General features: G+C 57.7%; 3 protein-coding genes across 11 annotated transcripts in view; 2 read left to right on the top strand and 1 right to left on the bottom strand.

The window, feature by feature from the left end:
* Positions 1-536: 536 nt before the first annotated feature.
* On the bottom strand, positions 537-6557 carry AZIN2 (antizyme inhibitor 2). 7 transcript variants are annotated; one of them, XM_030504128.1, is made up of 11 exons: positions 5972-6557; positions 5244-5399; positions 4162-4328; positions 3909-4082; positions 3042-3214; positions 2796-2927; positions 2316-2481; positions 1771-1933; positions 1586-1698; positions 1117-1325; positions 537-782 (listed from the first exon to the last, which is right to left on the bottom strand). In XM_030504128.1, exons 3-11 carry the CDS (start codon positions 4258-4260, stop codon positions 641-643), a joined length of 1371 nt encoding a protein of 456 aa, XP_030359988.1. In that variant the 5' UTR covers positions 4261-4328; positions 5244-5399; positions 5972-6557; the 3' UTR covers positions 537-640. The 7 variants fall into 7 exon arrangements, with proteins under 7 accessions (XP_030359988.1, XP_030359987.1, XP_030359984.1 ...); XM_030504127.1 differs by lacking the exon at positions 5972-6557 and adding an exon at positions 5560-5782; XM_030504124.1 differs by having other exon boundaries at positions 1586-1933; positions 5972-6555.
* Positions 6558-6819: 262 nt separating this feature from the next.
* On the top strand, positions 6820-13805 carry AK2 (adenylate kinase 2). 3 transcript variants are annotated; one of them, XM_030504134.1, is made up of 7 exons: positions 6820-6988; positions 7407-7532; positions 9249-9359; positions 9450-9544; positions 10344-10416; positions 10945-11140; positions 13039-13805. In XM_030504134.1, the coding sequence occupies exons 1-7, from the start codon at positions 6875-6877 to the stop codon at positions 13044-13046; spliced, it is 723 nt and encodes a 240-aa protein (XP_030359994.1). In that variant the 5' UTR covers positions 6820-6874; the 3' UTR covers positions 13047-13805. The 3 variants fall into 3 exon arrangements, with proteins under 3 accessions (XP_030359994.1, XP_030359991.1, XP_030359990.1); XM_030504130.2 differs by having other exon boundaries at positions 6873-6988; positions 7407-7607; XM_030504131.1 differs by lacking the exon at positions 13039-13805 and having other exon boundaries at positions 6839-6988; positions 10945-12946.
* Positions 13806-14332: 527 nt separating this feature from the next.
* RNF19B (ring finger protein 19B) overlaps positions 14333-17497 on the top strand; it is a 28102-nt gene continuing 24937 nt past the window's right edge. Inside the window, exon 1 of the mRNA XM_030504121.1 lies at positions 14333-15844. The gene's annotated coding sequence lies outside the window, so the exon portion shown is untranslated. The remainder of the gene's footprint in view (positions 15845-17497) is intronic.

Here is a 17497-nt window from a genome sequence, read left to right as displayed (position 1 = left end):
GCCCCCTCCACTCCCAGTGCCCCCCAGTGCTCCCAGTGTGCCCTATCCCCACGCTTTAGGTCCCCCTCAGTGCCCCCCCTGCTCCCAGTGCACCCCATCCCCACGCTTCAGGCCCCCCAGTGCCCCCCAGTGCTCCCAGTCCCTGGGGTCTCACAGTGTCCTGGTTCTTTGGCAGTTTGGGCTCTCTGCGGGACCCCCCCACCCCCCAGGGGCAGAGCGCTCCATTAGGGCTGACAAGAGCCTGGGGACCAGGGCGGGTGCCACAAGTCCCCCCATAGCACCTCCAGCCTGGAACTCACCCTCCCTATTCCCATATCCCAACAGTGTCCAAGTGTTTGGGTGGACAACCCCACCTTCTCTACGAGCAAAGCCTCCTTATGCATCCAACTGCTTATTGCAGCCCAATTCCCAGCCACCCCCAGTTGGGAAATGCCTCCTCCGAAGCTCTGGACAACCGGTAATTCCATAACTCCTAAAACCAGATCCCAAACCTGCTCAGCCCCATTGCTCCCCCAGAGGCACACACACACCACACGGGCAGGAGGAACAGGCTTTATGGCACAGGCTTCAAAGGCCCCACCACGGGGTGATGCCGGGGCAATGCCAGCAGCAGGCAGGATGTGTCCCGTGCTCCCGGTGCTCAGATGATCCCGGCTGGAGCGAAGACTGGGGTGACACAGAGTGACTCTGCCATCTCCCAGCCGCAGGACAGTGGGGTGCAGATGCTCTCATGGTCGTCTTCTGGTTGTGGTGGCTTCCCAAGGAAGAGCTGGACGGCTTTCCTGCGAGCAGGAGACACGGCAGGGAGCAGCCCCTGGTGAAATGCTGCAGGATAGGGCTGGGAATGGGGGAGCTCGGGGGCTCCCATGGCCCCCCAGCCCCAGAAGTGAGCTGCTGGTGGCTTCCCCAGCAAAACCCCGGTTCAAGTCTGTCAAGGCTTAAAAAAAAAAGAGGAGTTTTGCCTCCGAAACCATGTTTTTACCCTGAATTCCCAGCTTCTGGCACTCAGATTTGACCCTCTCCCTTGGGCAAAGAGCCCAGGTGGAAATCAAGACAGCACTTCCCATGGGATTCATCCCATCCCCGTTGCCCTGCTCACTCAGGACTGCTGCTTACCAGGCCATGCGGGACATGGCGTAGGTGATGTGGGGCTGGGGACCCCCCGGGGGGGACGTGGTGACGGTGTAGGCACCCATGTCCTCAAAAATGAGCCAGTCCCCGACCTGCAGCTGGGGCAGGTCCAGGCCGTCGGCCAGGCGGTCGTCTGCGTGGCCAAGGGGGCCCCGGAGGCTGCTGCTGTGTGAGGGGTGGTCGGGGCAGGGTCTCTGCAGGGAAAAGATGGAGTATCCATTGGGGAATGATGACATCCCAGAGCCACAGTGACCTGTTTCATCACCACCCACCCCGGGAGCCCACACACTGGCTATAGCTCTGCTGGTTCATCACCACAGCGTCTCCCCTGGGGCTTGGGCTCTCCTCTGCTATGGAGCCCGGGGACACAAAGGAGGGTTGGGCTTGTGTGAGGCGATGCCACCCACCAGACCAGGACCCTCTGGGCTCTCCTTAAGCCCGGCCGGACCCTCACCTTGGGCAGCTGAGGTGTGGGGCAGGGGGTGTCAAACAGGAGGCAGCTGAAGGCGCCATAGATGCCATCGCTGAGGTGATACACAAGGCTCTTCTTGTTGGCAGAGTCTTCCTCTGGAGAGGAGCAGGGAGAGGGCTCAGGGGGGGTCGGGCACATGGCTGGGATTGTCCCACCATCCCACCCACCGTCGGAGCCAGGCTGCTCCATGGGGACCTCTTCCCTGGCAGTGACGGTGGCAGCGAGGGTGAAGGCAGAGGTGACATAGTATCGCCCAGGTCTCGCCACGATCTCCACCCCGCAGCCATCCGGGAAGTACAAGTCCAAGGCAGAGTTTATCACAGCAGCCATCTGGAGGGGAAGAAGGTGATGGGTGATGGGTCCAAACTGAAACAGGGAAGTTCAGGTTAGATATAAAGAAGTAGTTCTTCCCTGTGAGCGTGGTGGGACACTGGAACAGGGTGCCCAAGGAAGTTGTGAAGCTCCATCCCTGGCAGTGTTCAAGGCCAGGTTGGGCAGAGCCTTGGGCAACATGGTTTAGTGTGAGGTGTCCCTGCCCATTGCAGAGGGTTGGAACTGGATGATCTTAAGGTCCTTTCCAACCCAAACCATTCTGTGGTTCTCTCATAAGACGTTCCCCCTGGGTTAGCTCAGCCCCTCCGCAGGGAGCCAGACCCAGAGAGCCTCCAGCCTCACTCTCTGCCTGCCGACACGGGCGTCGGGAGCCACGTACCTCTTTGAACCGGGCTCTGGTGTCCTCGGTGCCAGGGAATCCCCCTCCGATGTCCAGGAGGTGCATCTGGAAGCCCAGCTCCGTGCCCATGTCAAAGGCCAGTTGTGCTGCAGCCATGGCCTGAGCGAAGGCCTGAGGCTCCAGGCCACGGCTCCCGAGGTGGAAGCTGAGGAACAGTCCCTGTTTCAGCAGGGTTTGTGTGTCCCCAGCGAGCAGGGAGGGGACACAGCACTGGGACCATCACTCACTGGGGGCTTCCCACAACACCACCCCAATGCAGACTGCCTGGCCGACCCCTCAGAGCCCCCCCAGATCCTCTCTGAGGTCCAAACCTGCACCAAACTGGTACCAACAAGGGTCAATCTCCCCAGGTCCCTGCCTTCACCTCACTCCCAACCAGAGCAGCTGGTGGCTCTGTGGATCTCTGTGCTGTCCCAGTTAGGCAAAGCATCCCTATGGATAAAGGACCACGTGCTGTACCTGACGCCAACCACCTCCACAGCCTGCTCCTTCGCTGTCTCCAGCAGATGCCTGCAGGACTTGAGCGTGGTCCCAAACATCATAATTGGATGGGCAGAAGGGCTGGAGTCAGCAGCAATACCCAGCAACATCCTGCAGAGCAAAGCCACCCTGTGCTGAGGGGTCTTCAGGCCCTCTATCACCCCACAGCCACCTCCCAGCTCCTACACCAGTTCCCCCAGTGCAGTGATGCTGGCAGACACCCACCGGGCCCCAGGGTGGCTCCTGGCCACCTTGCTCAGCTCCACCTCGTTGTCGAAGGTCATCAGCTGCACCCCGTGGCTGGCTGCATACTTGATGTGGGCGACCTGCTTGCAGGGGCTGCTGTAGAAGATCTTGTCAGGTGGGACTCCAATGCTCTGAACCCGTGCAATCTCTGCCTGCAGGGACACAACACACACGGTGGCACCACGCTGAGCCCTGGGCCAGCATTGCAGCCTGGGCTTTGCCAGGGAATAGCCACAAGAGCTCAAAGGGATCACACTGCACTTTGTCCTGGTAGGGGCAGGTTGCAGCAAGACGTTTACAAGTGGAATGAGACCAGGAGGAGAGAAAACAAGTGGGTTTTGCAGGTGTGGGGTCGGTGCATGTGTCCCCTGTGAGCTGCAGTGAGGGTGACAGTGGCAGCGTTGGTCTGACCTGTCACGACTCTGCACTTTCCCCTCCTGGTAACATTTAACTATGCACAAGTGGCTTAACTTTGGTTCCTCCCTGGAATCTGGCTACTGCAAATGGCATGCAGGAGGGAGCAGGGAGCTTTCTGCTTAGCCTTAAAGCCACCAGGAGTTGGATGGTTGTGGCAGCAGCACCCCGGGGACTTGCCTTGCCACCAGGCAGGGCACCAGTTCCAGAGGCAGCAATGAGGGTCAGGGGGAACAAGCCTGAGTCTCCAGAGAGGACATGGATCTCTGAGCTGTGCTCGGAGGGTTTTGTCACCCTGTGAGTAGACACTTGAGCTCTGCCACTCTCTCACAAATCACAGAACCAACCAGGTTGGAAAAGACCTTTAAGATCAAGTCCAGCTACTAAACACCCAAAGGATGCTCCCCCTGAGCCGTCCTCCCCCAGCCCTACCTTGTTGGTACAGGCAAAGCCTGTCCCCAGCTCCGCCAGCAGCCGAATCACTCCATCACTGCTGTTGCACTTCAGCGGGAAGAATGGTTTCACCCGGGGTAAGGCCTTCAGGAACTGCAGATGTTTCTTCACGATGTCCCCCAGGTCTGCCACGAAGAAGGCTTGTTGGTCACCCTAGGAGAAAGCTGGAGTGAGCAGCACTGGCCTCCCTGTGCCGACCTCTGCCAAGGGAGCAGCGAGCACCAGCCCTCACCGCCTGGCACAGCTCCACAAGGAGGTTCTCCAGGAGGTCTCTGGTGGTGAAGCCTTCCTCCACCATCATGAAGTTGGACTCATTCAAGTACCCATTCATGGCTGAGGTGTGATAACGTCAGTTTGAAGCCTCCTCGAGTAGGGTTTAGCTTCTAAATATGCAACACACTAGGAAAAAAGAAAGGGAATGTGAGAAGCAAGGTCCAGAAGCTCCACCAGCGCACACCAGTACACCCCGAGGTGCTCCCCACCTCACAGCTCAGGCACCAACACAGCTAACACCAAAGCCAAGTTCATTGCAAAGCAGATGGCCTATAGATGCCAGAACATGTCCCATCACGCTCTGGCATGTAGCTGGATCTGCTGTACGTCTCATGGGGCGAAATTCCCTTGTGATTTTCCTGTCTCAGGGGCCCAGGCACACTGCCCCATGGAAAGAGAGGCATCCTGACAGAGCACAGCACAGGCCACTCACTCAGGATGGTCCGGATCCCTGCTGTGGTTCCAGTTTCATTTCTCCCCCATGACACAGGGTGTGGAGCAAGGGGACAAGTTAAGCTGCAGGGTGTTTCCTGGCTCGCACACTGAACTTTAAGCTCACACATTTGGCTCCCCTGGATCCAGCCCATTCCACAACCCAGGAAGCTGATAACCCAGCGCAAGCTCACATGGAACATTCCCAATCCAGGTCTAGCTCCAGGGCTTTCACAGGTCTCCCTGATCTGCAGTGAGTGGGAGACAGAGGTTTCACTTCTCCGAGCTGCACCTCCTCCTCTGCAGAGACCTTACAACATTGTGGATGGGCACCAGGGGAAGGCCCACGCTGACCCTAGAGCAGCAGGATGGTGCCATGCGTTGAGCAAGCCCTGCCAGTGAATTCCAGAGATGGGGAACGGGGTGAAAAAATGGGGTTTGAGGCTCTTAGAGCTTTGCACTTGGGAAAGGAGAGCGACTCCTCCAGCATTGCCCTTCACTCCCCATCACCAACCAGCCCTTCACCCGCCTCGGCTGGCACAGAAATCATGAGCATTTAAGTGGGTCATTGCTGCCAGCCCATGCCACAGACAGACATTCCCTCCTTACCAGGGTCTGATGCCTCCTTCCCAAGGTCTGATCCCTCCTTCCCAAGGTCTGACGCCTCCTTCCCAGTGCCGAGGCACAATGCCAGGGGGGGTCCCCGAGGAAGGCCGAGCTCCCGCTGCACCCCGAGGCGTCGCTGTTGCTGGGGGTCCGAGGTCTCTGGGCAGAAGCAGTGCGAGGGGTTAGTGAGGGAGAGGGGCACTGAGCCATCATTCCCAAAATCCAGCAAGCACAGGCATCCCCCCTCAGCCCCCTCCTGCCTGTGCCGGGCAAACCAGCTTCCCGGCAGCCCCACGCAGCCGTGTCCCCCCCCCGTTACCTTAGAAAGCATTTAAATAGGTTATGCCCATGGGTCTCCCAGGAGAAAGAACTGGCCCCAGCGGTGGCTCTTGTCCTGCCCCAGCTCCCCGCCTGCCCCGTGCCTCCAGACCCTGTGTCTGGGGGCGCCCTGCACCCCTTGTATCCCAGCACCCCCCTCTTTGATCTGCCGCCCAACCGTAGTCATGGCAACCAACCCAGCCACCCCATTGGCTGAGCTGCCTCGGAGCATCCTTCATCCCTTCTGAGGAATGCTCCACCCCTCGCCCACCGTATCCAGGGCTGGGGCTGCCCTCAGCAGACACCCCGGTCCCCACCGAGCCCTCCCCCGGCGCCGGCAGCTCACCCCCAGCCCTCCTGCAGCCGATCATTGCGTGCACAGGGACCATGGAGGGGAAGAGAGCCCAAAATACCTCTGAGATACTGCTGCCAGGGGAAGGAGGCTTCCTGCAGTATAAAGGCTGAGCAGCGTCTGTCTGTCTGGGACCCCGAATGCCGGGGGGTGGATCAGGAAGCCCACAGAGACTGATTGTGCCCTGGTGCTGCTGCTGCCAGCTTCGGTGGGTTCCCCAGCAGCGGATCCAGCTCTGCCATCCACGCACATGCCCCGTCTGGTCCCTCAGTCCTGTCTTTGGCTGCATTTGCGCACTTGGAAACGGTTCCGCTGCTCCATCCCACAAACACTGCAGGCTGAGCAGGGCAGTTCGTTCTGGTTTCATTTACAGTTCCCTCACTGGTGCCACTGGGGAGACAATGTTCTCTCTCAGCTGCCCCTGCAGAGGAGGTGAGAGGGACAGACTTATCCTGGATACGCAACACTGTGGTCTTGGCTTTGCCATGGGTTCTCCTGGCAACCAGCGCCAAGGGAGCTCTTGTCTCCTGTAAGATCCTGGCTCTAACCCCAGCCAGCGCTGCGCAGAAGGGGGGGAGCCGCGCAGAGAGCAGGGCAGCGTGCTGCAGAGCACCGCGGAGTGCCGGGCTGTGCCGTGACACACGGTCCATGGGGGTCTGCAGCGCGGGGAGACCACCGACCCACGGCGAGCGCGGCCCGGGGCGGCGCGGCGCGCTCCCGCCACGCAGTGCCGCGAAACCACGCCCACTTCCAGCGAAAGCACTCCCACTTGCATATAAAGTCGCTAATTACCCTATAAAGCCACGCCCACTTCCATATAAAGCCACGCCCACCGCCTGTGAACGCACCCCTTCTCCGCGAAACCACGCCCACAGCCCACTAAGCCCCTCCCCCGATTTACGTGTCCCGCGTCGTCCCCGCCCATTGGCCGCGGGGCGGGGCGGGCGCGCAGTCGGCGGCGGCCATGGCTCCGAGCGCGCAGCCGGGGGGTGGCCGCGGGCAGGCCCCGGGCCCGGAGCTCCGCCGAGGCATCCGCGCGGTGCTGCTGGGCCCGCCCGGCGCGGGCAAGGGCACGCAGGTGAGGGGGCGCCAGGGAGCGGGCGGCCTTAACGGGAGGGCCGCCTCCTGGGAGCGGCGGCGGGACCGGCCCGCGGTGGCGCCGGTGTCCGGTTTCGCTTCCCTCGCCGAGGCAGCGGCGCGGGCGGCCTGCCCTGGTCCGGGGGGCTCCGCGCCTCGTTCCCCTTGGGGCTCAGCCGTACGCCCCTCCCCGTGCGCTGGGGCTCTTTGTCCCGATCCCCTCTCTACGAGCGGCCGCGGGGACCCGGTATCCGCGCCCCGGAACCGGAGCTACCGGCTCGCCGGGCCCTGCCACGTGTTTGCCGGTCGCAAAGCGGGGACAAAGCCGCGCCCGGGCTCTCTCCCCCGGCCGGGCCTCAGCCCCTCGGAGCCCTCCCGGTGAGCTCCCCCCCACGGTGTGTGTGTGTGTCCTCCCGCAGGCCCCGAAGCTGGCCGAGACCTACTGTGTGTGCCACCTGGCCACCGGCGACATGCTGCGGGCCATGGTGGCCTCGGGCTCCGACCTGGGCAAGCGCCTCAAGGAGACGATGGACGCCGGGAAGCTGGTGGGTACCGGGAGCGGTGTGCTGGGAGAGGAGGCGGGTGGCAGCGCTGGAATGGGAGCAGCCCAAATCCACCTCGTAATTAGAAGCGTCGGTGACAAAAGGCAATTAGGGGAGGGAGGCAGATTGCAGGGTGAGGGCAGGGGCGGGGGTTTCCCTTCTCATTATCCTGCAGCAGCAAACATCCTCTACAAACACCCTTCCTCTTCAGAGTTGCTCTTGGCTTACCAGCAGCCTGTGTCCCTCTCTGTGCCTCAGTGGGGTGCAGGGTGTTCAGCACTGAGGTGAAGGTTTATCCTTGGAGCTGCAGGATGTTACAGTCATGCTTTGCAGCTCTGGTCTCACTTCACATCGTGCCTGGGCTCCTCTGGGCTGGATGACTTTGCTCAGAGGGTCCCAGCTCTGCATAGAGGCCATTTGCCTGTAACTGTAAGGCAAAAATAGATTAGGGGGTGTTAATAAGGTGGTACAGTGTTGGGTAATGCTGTGCAAGAGAGATGCTTTGGATCCCCAGGGGAGAAGAGTTGCGGCCTCTGATGCACTGGTTTTCTGAGGGTCTTGCCAAAATGACTGAAATATGTCATTAGGGACAGCAAACTGCAGTGAGGTGCCCCAAAACAAAGGGGTGTGGGGCAGATCCTGGGCATTGCTGCTGGCTGCTGTGTGCTCACAGCCCCTCACTGAGACTCTGCAGGCCCCAGGTTGGGAGAACAACGTGGCATAGCTCCAGCTTTCACTCCAGACTTGCATTGCAACACTGAGCCTGCAAGAGCCCAGCTGGTTATGAAAGATAGGGCCGTTATCTGGTGCTGCTGGTGCTATCGCCACGTGTGGGGGGCAGCTCCGCAGGGCTGCTCTGCAGGTATGTCCCAGCACCGTGCTCTGGCTCTCTGATAACTTGGCTGGGCCACAGCACGGCCTCAGGATGGGGTTTTGGCTCGATTAGGAAGCAGAACCCCTTTCTCTGAACGCAGTAATCACGAAAGCACAGAAGGGACTTGGTGCTTCACCCAAACTCCCCCCCACCCGAGTGCTTCCCACCCCAGGGTGCTTGTTTGTGTGTTGGCACAGTCTGGTCCCTGATCCTGCTGGGTCCCAGCTGTGTCTGTTGGAGAAAAGAGCTCTGCTGAGGGGAGCTGCTCTTGAATAAACAGCTATTGTTGGGGCTGCAGTGCCTGTTAGTGCTTCCCAAACAGGCGCTAATCCCGGCGGCATGTGGGAAAAAGCAGGCAGCGAGGGCAGAGCTTGTCAGCCGTGGAAGGCATTTACCTTCACACCAGGTTTATGAGTCAATGAGCAACTGTTTCACCCTTCCTGGCTTCCGCAGGGCCCTGAGGGTGAAGGTACAAAGTAGCAGGAAGTCGAGGTTATCTTGTATTGTGGCCTCTCTCATCTCCAGAGTTTGTCTTCAGGCTGCTGGTGTCCCTGGAGATCCAGCAACCTTTGGAACAGGGAGGTTGCAGCACTGGTCCAAGTCCCTGGTGTGGAATGTGTCAGTAGCCACATGGTGGTGGGTGACACCCATGGCAGGGAGTGCTTCAGGTCTGAACACGCAGCTTCCACCCTGTCAACTCCTGTCTTCTAACACCCACACAAAGGGTCTGATGCAGCCTGGTGTGAGCAGAGCAGCTCTGGAGGGGCTGTGTGTTAAATCGGGGTGTCCTAGAATCACTTAGGGTGGAAAAGACCTTTAAGATCCCTCCTGTGTCTGCTCCGCAGGTGAGTGATGAGATGGTGGTGGAGCTGATTGAGAACAACCTGGACTCCCCTCCCTGCAAGAACGGCTTCCTCCTGGACGGCTTCCCGCGCACGGTGAAGCAGGCAGAAATGGTACGTGAGCTGCTGCTCCAGCATCTCCTCCCTCCCTGGACACCAGCTCCCTCTGCGCTGCCCTGCTGAGGTGGGTACTTTCTCTTGCAGCTGGATGAGCTCCTGGAGAAGAGGAGAGAGAAGCTGGACTCTGTCGTTGAGTTCAGCATTCCCGACTCCTTGCTGATCCGGAGAATCACCGGACGGTAAAGCCTTCTCTCCTCCTTGGGGTGTGGGGTTTCCTGCTCTACTCTGAGTGTGGTGACCCAGGTCAGCCTTTAGGCTGTGCTCTTGCTCTTCTGGAGCTGTTGCTGCTCCCTTATGCAGGAGTAGGCCCCAGGGAGACCTTATAACAGTCTTCCAATATCTAAAGGGGCTACAGGAAGCCTGGAGAGGGGCTTTGGACAAGGGCCTGGAGGGACAGGCCAAGGGGAATGGCTTTAACCTGCCAGAGGGGAGATTGAGATGAGCTCTGAGGCAGAAGCTCTTCCCTGTGAGGGTGCTGAGGCGCTGGCACAGGGTGCCCAGAGAAGCTGTGGCTGCCCCATCCCTGGCAGTGTTCAAGGCCAGGTTGGACACAGGGGCTTGGAGCAACCTGCTCTAGTGGAAGGTGTCCCTGCCTGTGGCAGGGGTTGGAGCCAGATGAGCTTTAAGGTCCCTTCCAACCCAAACCAGGCTGGGATTCTGTGATTCTATGTTTGAGCACTGCTGAGCATCCCATCTGGGGTCAGTTGTGGCCCACGATGTCCCCCGTTTGCCCTGTGTCACCCTCCCATCTCCAGGAGCTGGCTCTTTTCCCCAGGAAAGCATAAAATAAAACCTCCCATCTCTTAGCACAGCTGCTTTTTTCAGGCGCCTGAAGAGGCCCTTGGTACAGAAATAACCAGAAGAGCTTTTTTCTTAGCAGAGAGAGGCTGATGGGGCTGCTCTCGCAGATGTTGAGATGCTGATGAGTTTGAGGTTCAGGAGAGCTTGTCCTTCGCTGACACTTGCTTTCTGTCTTAGGCTGATTCACCCAGCAAGTGGCCGCTCTTATCACGAGGAGTTCAGACCCCCGAAAGAGCACATGAAGGACGATGTATGTGAGCTCCCCAGGCTGCAGCTTCCCTTGCTTTGGGTTTAGCTGATGCTTTGCAGCATCCCTGGAAACAAAACTCATTGCTTTCCTTCTCTCCTACCTTCTGTCCTGGCTTTCTGGGGAGCGTGGGGATCTGCCTGGGCAGCCTGAGCCGACGGCACGGGATGAGTGAAGGGCATGGCTGTGCCATGGAGCCACGCTGGACTCTGTCCATAGCTGAACTTGCAGTGGGTTGTGACCGGTTTCCCTCCCGGGGAGCAACTGTAGCCTGCTCTTAAGGCTCCTTTGGCTTCTTTTAGCAAGCAGAGTGGTGCGTGGGGGAATGACCATGATGCTGAATCCTCCTCTCTTCAGTGACTGCTTTGGCTGCGCTGGGTTCGCCCCGCTCTCCCCTGCAGACCTGGGCATCGCTCCTGCAGCTCTAGGCTGTGTTTGGAGGAGGGGAGCAGGGGTTGTGCGAGCTGCAGAGCGCAGGGGGCAGCGTGCCAGGCTGCAGCCAGCTGGAGACTGTCCCCTTGCTTCTCCCAGGTCACTGGAGAGCCCCTGATCCGCCGTTCAGATGATAATGAAACAGCCCTGAGGACGCGCCTGAAGGCCTATCACACCCAGACCTCCCCCTTGGTGTCCTACTACAGCAAGCGCGGGATCCACACGGCCGTGGATGCCTCCCAGTCTCCCGACGTGGTGTTTGCCAGCATCCTGGCAGCCTTCTCAAAAGCAACATGTAAAGACCTGGTTATGTTCATTTAGGGCTCTGTCCCAGGACAGAGCTCTCTCGCTTTTCTCTCTGTCTCTCCATCTCTGTCTCTCGGGGGCCAGGGAGGGCGCAGAGCTAAGCAGAGTAGAAGAGGAGGGGACGAGGCGATGTGGCCCAAGGCAGGGCTGTGCTGATTCCCTATTAAACGAGCTGTTAACGGTCTCTATCTCGGGATCTGTGTGTCTGCGGATGCCGGAGCTTTGGCCTCTAGAGGTCGCGGCGAGCCCGAGCACCCGCTGCCAGGAGCCGGGTTTGCATCCCCTGGCTCTAAAGGCTTTTGTTTCGCTCTAGAAGCAACTGAACTTCCAGCTTCTCCCGGCTGCTCCGCAGCAGGAGGCTGGGGAGCAGGCCCGGGTGCTGGGTAGGGGATGCTCTGTTGGCTGCAGGCAATGAACCACGAGGTTACTTTAGGAAGCAGTGAAAGGCTTTCTGTGTGTGTGTCACCTGGGGAGGGACAGTTTGACTTCTGCTGCTCAGGGCTGGCTCAGAGCTTGTCCTGGTTCTATGGGTGTTCTTCTCTGTGGGGCAGGTTTACCTGAGAGCTCAGCCCATCTTCCTCCCATTCTGCTGGGGCTTTAGGGCAGGAAGAGGGAGGGTGAGAGCTGGGGAGGTTTCAGCCTCTCCTCATTTGTGGGCCCTAATCTAGCAAATATTAGTGAGGTGCTTTTTGCTTGAACAACTTGAAGTCTCTAGTCAGAGTCCAACAGTCACTGTGGTGATCTCCTGAGGACAAGAAAAGGACGTGGGGTTTATCTCTTCACTCTTGCCTTGGCTTTGGCCAAGGAGCTGAAGATGTGTTGAGCTGCTCCTGATCCCACAGTCTAAATAAAGCCTTATTGCAAACCAAATGCTTTCTGAAGGCCTGAGACAGCTTTCTTAACCACTGGCTTCATGTGCCCTTGAGCCAACGACCTTCATTGTGAGCTCATGGAAAAGTCTTTGTTCCTTGAGCACACCCTGCTGCTCCATTTGAGGACCCTGCATGCGGTGTCCTTAGTGCCATAATACTGCTCCGTGGTGACCCTGCAAGGCTGGTGGTGGCCTTTGTCCATGTCCTGGCCTAGAGGACTCTGCTGTCAATGCGGACTGCCCCAGATGAGACTTTGGCCTTTAGCCTTCCATGTGTATTTAGTGACTTGGTGGTGGAGTCCCCTCCTGTTTCGAGGAACTGACCTGTCTCCCTCCCACACTGAGCTCTGGGGGCTGTGTGTCCACACCAGATGCCTCATCCTCAGGAATCCCTTGCTCTTTTTCTTGGGAACTTCTCTTTTTGTCTGAAAATCACTCTGTGTCTTCAGACGTCCTTTCAACCCACCTCTTCCAGCAAACTGGGAAGACCATGGGGAACTGAAAGCAGTTGACTTGTTGCTCTTGAAAGCACATGGCTGCAGGGAGAGAGGGTTTGGAAGTAACTGGTGCTGGTTTCCTCAGCATCCCTCGGGGTCCATCGGGATCCCCCAGATGGCTGTTGCCTGGGAAAGGGCAGCCCTGGTGTGTGGCACAGGACTGTGGGGCTCCAAGGGAGTGTGTGTTAGAGCTGCCCCTGTGTCTCTGACTATAAAGAAGGTCTGAGTGGAAGCAGCTTTTAGCTTAAAGCCTCTTGAGAGAGTCAGAGAAAGCTGCAGCTCCCTGCACACTGCTGTAATCCAAGGAAGGCTTCCCAGCCAGTTGACATTCCTGGAGCTGGCCGTGGTTTTCCTCCACAGCAAGAACAATGTGTTCTTCCACTCTTCTGTTTCTTTCCCCGCCTTATGCTCACTTTGCATCCAGCTCACAGCCTTTTCCTGCCTTAAACCATGGTTAATTTGGGGCTTTTCTTTATTTTTTTTTCCCTAAATCTCTGTTTTTGTTCCCATTTGTTCCAGCTGAGTGACTCCATGAAGCAGATGAGACACCACCACACGCTGCACACTGCTACATCACCCATTGCAGCCCTCCCCTGGGGGCAGGGGAGGCAGGGAGGGGGGTATGATTGATGGGGGGGGGAAAGAGGTGGTAGACAAGGGGCTTGGGGGCTGATTTGGTTGGCTTTTGGTTGGATTCCTTATTCAGCACAATCATTGTGAAGAGGAGATGGGCTTCTCCTTCACATCACTGGTTGGGGAGGCAAAACCATGGAACAGAGTGAAACATTCCCAGCAGGGATCAGGTCCTTGGCTGGTGAGGAGGGGAGGGCGAGATGCTGTTCCAGGCTTCTCCAGGACTTTGGGGGCTTATCTCCTGGGTACCCTGAGGCCACTGCTGTGATTTTCTTCCCGTCAGCGAGGACCAAACTGAACAAATGACTCATGGAAAGGCCAAGATAAAAGAAAAAAGATGCCAGGTCTTTTCCTGGAAGTTTTGTTGTTCTTGTTCTGCTGCATTCCTGAACCCTGGCGCAGGGACTGCTCAGGGCTGCTCTGGGCTGAGCAGCGGGGCTGTGGCTCTAGTCCCAGCCTGCCTTGGCAATGGGGTGGCTTCACTGTGACCAAGCTGGAATTCTCACAATGCTGAAGAAATGCAAAAGAGCCTTTTTTCTGGAATCACTGCAGAGCTAACACTGAATGGGGCTGGTTTTGCACTTCTTTTTAGCTCAAATGGTGCCTTTGTCTAACCTCTGAATCAAGAATAAAAGAACCCCTTTACATTTTTATACCTGTTGCTGTGTCCTCTTTGACCTGCCGGCTGTGGGAGAGGAGCTGGATGCCACTGCAGGCAACTAACACTGAGCTGGGTGGCTCCTTGGGCCTGATCCTATCTTGAGGATGTTCTGTGCAGTTGGAACTGTGGCTTGGAATTCCTCTTTTCCCTGCTGGATGTGTTTCAATGCTTAATCACCACAGCAATGGTGGCTTCTGGTTTGCTCTCTCCTGTTTCTTCAGGCATGGCACTGAGAGCACTGAGCCCTCTGTGTATCCTGACCCTTCCTGGCCAAAGCTCCTTTCAGGGATGGAATTCCAAGTCTTTTCCATCTTCCCTTCACAGTGCCTGTGTGTGCAGGAGCTGATGTTATTTCCTTCTCTCCTCCTGCAGCAACTGGAAGCCACATGCTTTGTCTTCTGCTCGGTTGCTTTCTGCCTTTTGTAGCTTGTTGCATCTCTCTCTTCCCCTCCACTGGTGCTTCTTGATGTACCAAGGGCAAAATCTGCTCCAACACAGGGAACAAGAGCAGTTCCTGGCCTCACTTTACCCTGTTTCTGAGCTCTGATGGGTTTATCACCTCCCTGTACCCCACTTACCGTTCCCTCCTTGTTGAAGGCAAGTTTGTGGTGTCCTTCCCTCGTTTCTTTTGCCGATGGATGTTAAGCTGGGCTCTTCCTCATTGTTTGGGATTGTGTCCTCTAGTGCTTGCCTGCTGCTGTTTAAAACCTGTTCTGCCTGCTCCTCCTGGCCTTCTAGTATGTGGGATGCAGGAGTCCTGGCTCTTCTGAGCTGGGCTGCTTCTGTTTGATCCTTACCTAAGCGTGGAGCATGAAATGAGCTGTGGGAGAGGCTGCTGCGGGGAGGCTGTTTACCTCAAGCCTCCATGCTCTGTAGCTGGATCTGTTCTGTGACCTGTCTCTCTCATGCTGCCCTTGAATGTTTTCCACAGCACATGCTGCTCTGCAGGTGCTGGAACTTCCTTCTGTTCCCCCATTCCGTTCCAGCAAGCTGCTTATCAGGCACTCTTTTGAAAACTCTGTTCATATTTCATCCTCACAATTATTCAGCAACTATAAAAGGGAAAAATTCCTATTTATAGCCCAAGGACCAGCATCAAATAGGACACTGAATTCTCGCTGATAGAGGAAGTGACCTGTTCTCTAATGCAGAGATATTTCTGCTGAAAAGAAACAGCCTCTTGGATGGGGGAGGGCTGAGAAGCTTTGGGCCATCTCTTCCCATTAAAAATGTGCTGCAGTCCTAAAAATACAGTATCTGCCCTTCTCCCCTCCTCGTGGAGCCATCTGTGACAATGAGATTGCAGAAAAACCTTTTACTGTGCCTTTGTGGGTAGTAAGAATGAGCCCACTGACTCCTGAGGGTCTGCTTTGGAGCTGGGCTTGTGTTTCTGCTCCATACCTGATCTCTGACCTTGACTTTGGAGGGAGAAGTCACTGCAACGCTTACCTGCTGTGGGCAAGCAGCACACAAAGCCCTTGTGTGTAGAGTTTGTACCATCATGGTGCACAGGGGCACAGCCCTGAGAGGGAAAGAGCAGAGGGGCTGAGGAACAAAGAACTTGTGCAGAGCAGTGCATGGAGGGGGTGCAAAGGGGGAAGAGCACCAGGGACACGGGTGGGAACGGCTGTGGATAAGGTGAGTGCCTGTTTTGCCTGAGCCTGCTTCCCATGACTGCCTCTGCCCTCCCTTCCAGGTAGGTTAAGCCACAAAGCTGTCCCTAGCCTTCGCCTGCCACTACTCCCTGTTGTCACCATGTCCTTCCCCTGCTCTTTAGGAAGAGCTGCAGTGGATGATACCAAGCGAGGCTCTGGGAGGTGGAGGACCAGAGGATGGGATTCCCCTTCCTGTCGCTGTGGCAACCGCGGCGAAGGGAAGGGAAGCAGCAGTGGGGTGTGATGGGGAGGCTGCGGAGGCAGGGCCGGGCTGACATCACGCCGGGAGGTGGCGCAGAGGGAAGCGGAGTGGGAAAGGGAGAGCCAGGGAGACTGCGGAGGGAAGAGCTGCAGCGGGAGTGGGCTCCGCGGAGAGGTAAGAGATGCTCCGGGGGCAGCAGGGTGGGATCTGCTGGGATCAAATCCTGCCTTGGCTTCTTTCTGATGGCTCTTGGGCAGCAGCAGTGTTACACAATGCCCTGGCAGCCTGGCTGGCTGCTGCAAAACCTGCACATCCATCCCCCCATGGATGGATATAGCACTGTGTGTCAGTGACGCTGTGCTGGGAAAGCCAGGAGTATCCACCTCCAGGGTGGGCTGAAGGGAGTGGGGAGCAGCCCTGGTCCCTCTCTGGAGAAGGGGACCAGAGCTCTCTCTTGGGATTAGAGCAGGAATCATTGATTAAATGAATGAGTTTGCAGCCCCTGAGCTGCTGCACTGGGACCCAGCCCAGCAGCGTGTGCTTGCAGTGGGGAGCCTGAACTGCAGCTCTCCAGCAGGCTCAGCACTCACCCTGCCCTTGCAGGAAGCAGTAGTTGTGGCGAAGGCAGCCAAGGTGCACAGTTGGTGCTGGGAGCGCTCTGGATGTGGATCCTGGGGATCTGGAAGGCAAAACAACAAAGTCCTTGGATCCACTCTGGATGCTTTGTTGCCCTTTAGCGGTTGCATAATGGGATCTGATCCATGAGGGGAGAGAACAAGGGGTGATGGTCACCTCTGTGCCCTGCTGCATCCCAGCATTACCCCTGTGCTGGCCTGTGGCCCTGGGGGGAATTTCGGCTCTTCCTAATCCTAAAGCTGGGCTTGAACAAGCTGGTGGGTTTACAGCTCCATGGCAGGGGGTGTGTGGACTCTGCACCTACATGCAGGCAGCGATAGCAAAGCAGAAAGGGAGTTCAATTAGCACCCACTCACTCTATGCTAAGCTGACTTTCACCCAGCCTTGAGGTGTATCTGAGTGAGGAAAGGACATCTGGAGTCCAAAGCTCGTTGCTGTGGGTGTCAGAAAGCAGGACTGTGCTGGAGGTGAAAGAGGCACAAAGCAAAAGCTCAGGAGGGCTGCAGCAACCTCATTTGGAATCCAAGAACAGGGAGAGGGTGATGCTCCTGTCACAACCCTTTTGGGGAAATAACACGTTTCCCATGTCATGTGAAGGGCTGGGGGCAGCAGTGTGGCCATGCAGAAATGCAGCCAGGAATGCTTGAGAGTCCATGAGAGAGCAGAATGGCAATAAGGAGCAGAAAGATGCTTTAGTGAAGGCTATTGCTGCGGGATGAAGGCACAGATGCTGCTGGGTCTATGGGGAGCACTGGGCAGGCGCCTGGGGGTGCCCGGACTGCTGCTGGTTCATGGTAACCCTGCAAACAGCAACAGCTTGTGCTGCTGTGGGACTTGTGTGGGAGCAGCGGGTTGGAGGCTGCAGTGTTGTCACTCAGGTGGCTGCGTTTCCTGCCTCTGCCACGGACAGGAGAAGAGAGGCCCTGCTGGCAGCTCTCTGAGCCCTCGCTGGGAGGGAGCGAGCTCTGGATGGACCCAGGGACTCCCACATGAGCCCTTGCTGGGCACAGCCTGAGCCAGGCCTCCCGGGGGCAGTTTGGGAAGGGGGCACGCTGCTCTCCTGCAGTTTCAGTGCCTGAGGCTGCAGTTCTGCATGGCCAGCACCTAACACTGCTGCCACTGCTCTTGAGCCATGTGGGGAATGGCACCAGGAGCTCCTCCAGCAGAAGGGCCATGTCAACCCTCCTAGTC

The sequence above is a fragment of the Strigops habroptila genome, chromosome 12, assembly GCF_004027225.2.
Source record: "Strigops habroptila isolate Jane chromosome 12, bStrHab1.2.pri, whole genome shotgun sequence".
Classification (NCBI taxonomy): domain Eukaryota; kingdom Metazoa; phylum Chordata; class Aves; order Psittaciformes; family Psittacidae; genus Strigops; species Strigops habroptila.
Note: the sequence above shows the minus strand (reverse complement) of the source record. Positions and strands in the feature narration are given on the sequence as shown.

Excerpts from the sequence above, each read along its gene's own strand:
- AZIN2 (XM_030504124.1), bottom strand. The coding sequence starts at position 4,260 with ATGAATGGGTACTTGAATGAGTCCAACTTCATGATGGTGGAGGAAGGC. Across the intron at positions 3,215-3,908 it reads GCTTTGCCTGTACCAACAAG|GCAGAGATTGCACGGGTTCA; the intron begins GTAGGGCTGGGG and ends GTGTCCCTGCAG. Across the intron at positions 1,326-1,585 it reads CCACACCTCAGCTGCCCAAG|AGACCCTGCCCCGACCACCC; the intron begins GTGAGGGTCCGG and ends TTTTCCCTGCAG.
- AK2 (XM_030504130.2), top strand. The coding sequence starts at position 6,875 with ATGGCTCCGAGCGCGCAGCCGGGGGGTGGCCGCGGGCAGGCCCCGGGC. Across the intron at positions 6,989-7,406 it reads GCGCGGGCAAGGGCACGCAG|GCCCCGAAGCTGGCCGAGAC; the intron begins GTGAGGGGGCGC and ends GTCCTCCCGCAG. Across the intron at positions 7,608-9,248 it reads GAGCAGCCCAAATCCACCTC|GTGAGTGATGAGATGGTGGT; the intron begins GTAATTAGAAGC and ends TCTGCTCCGCAG.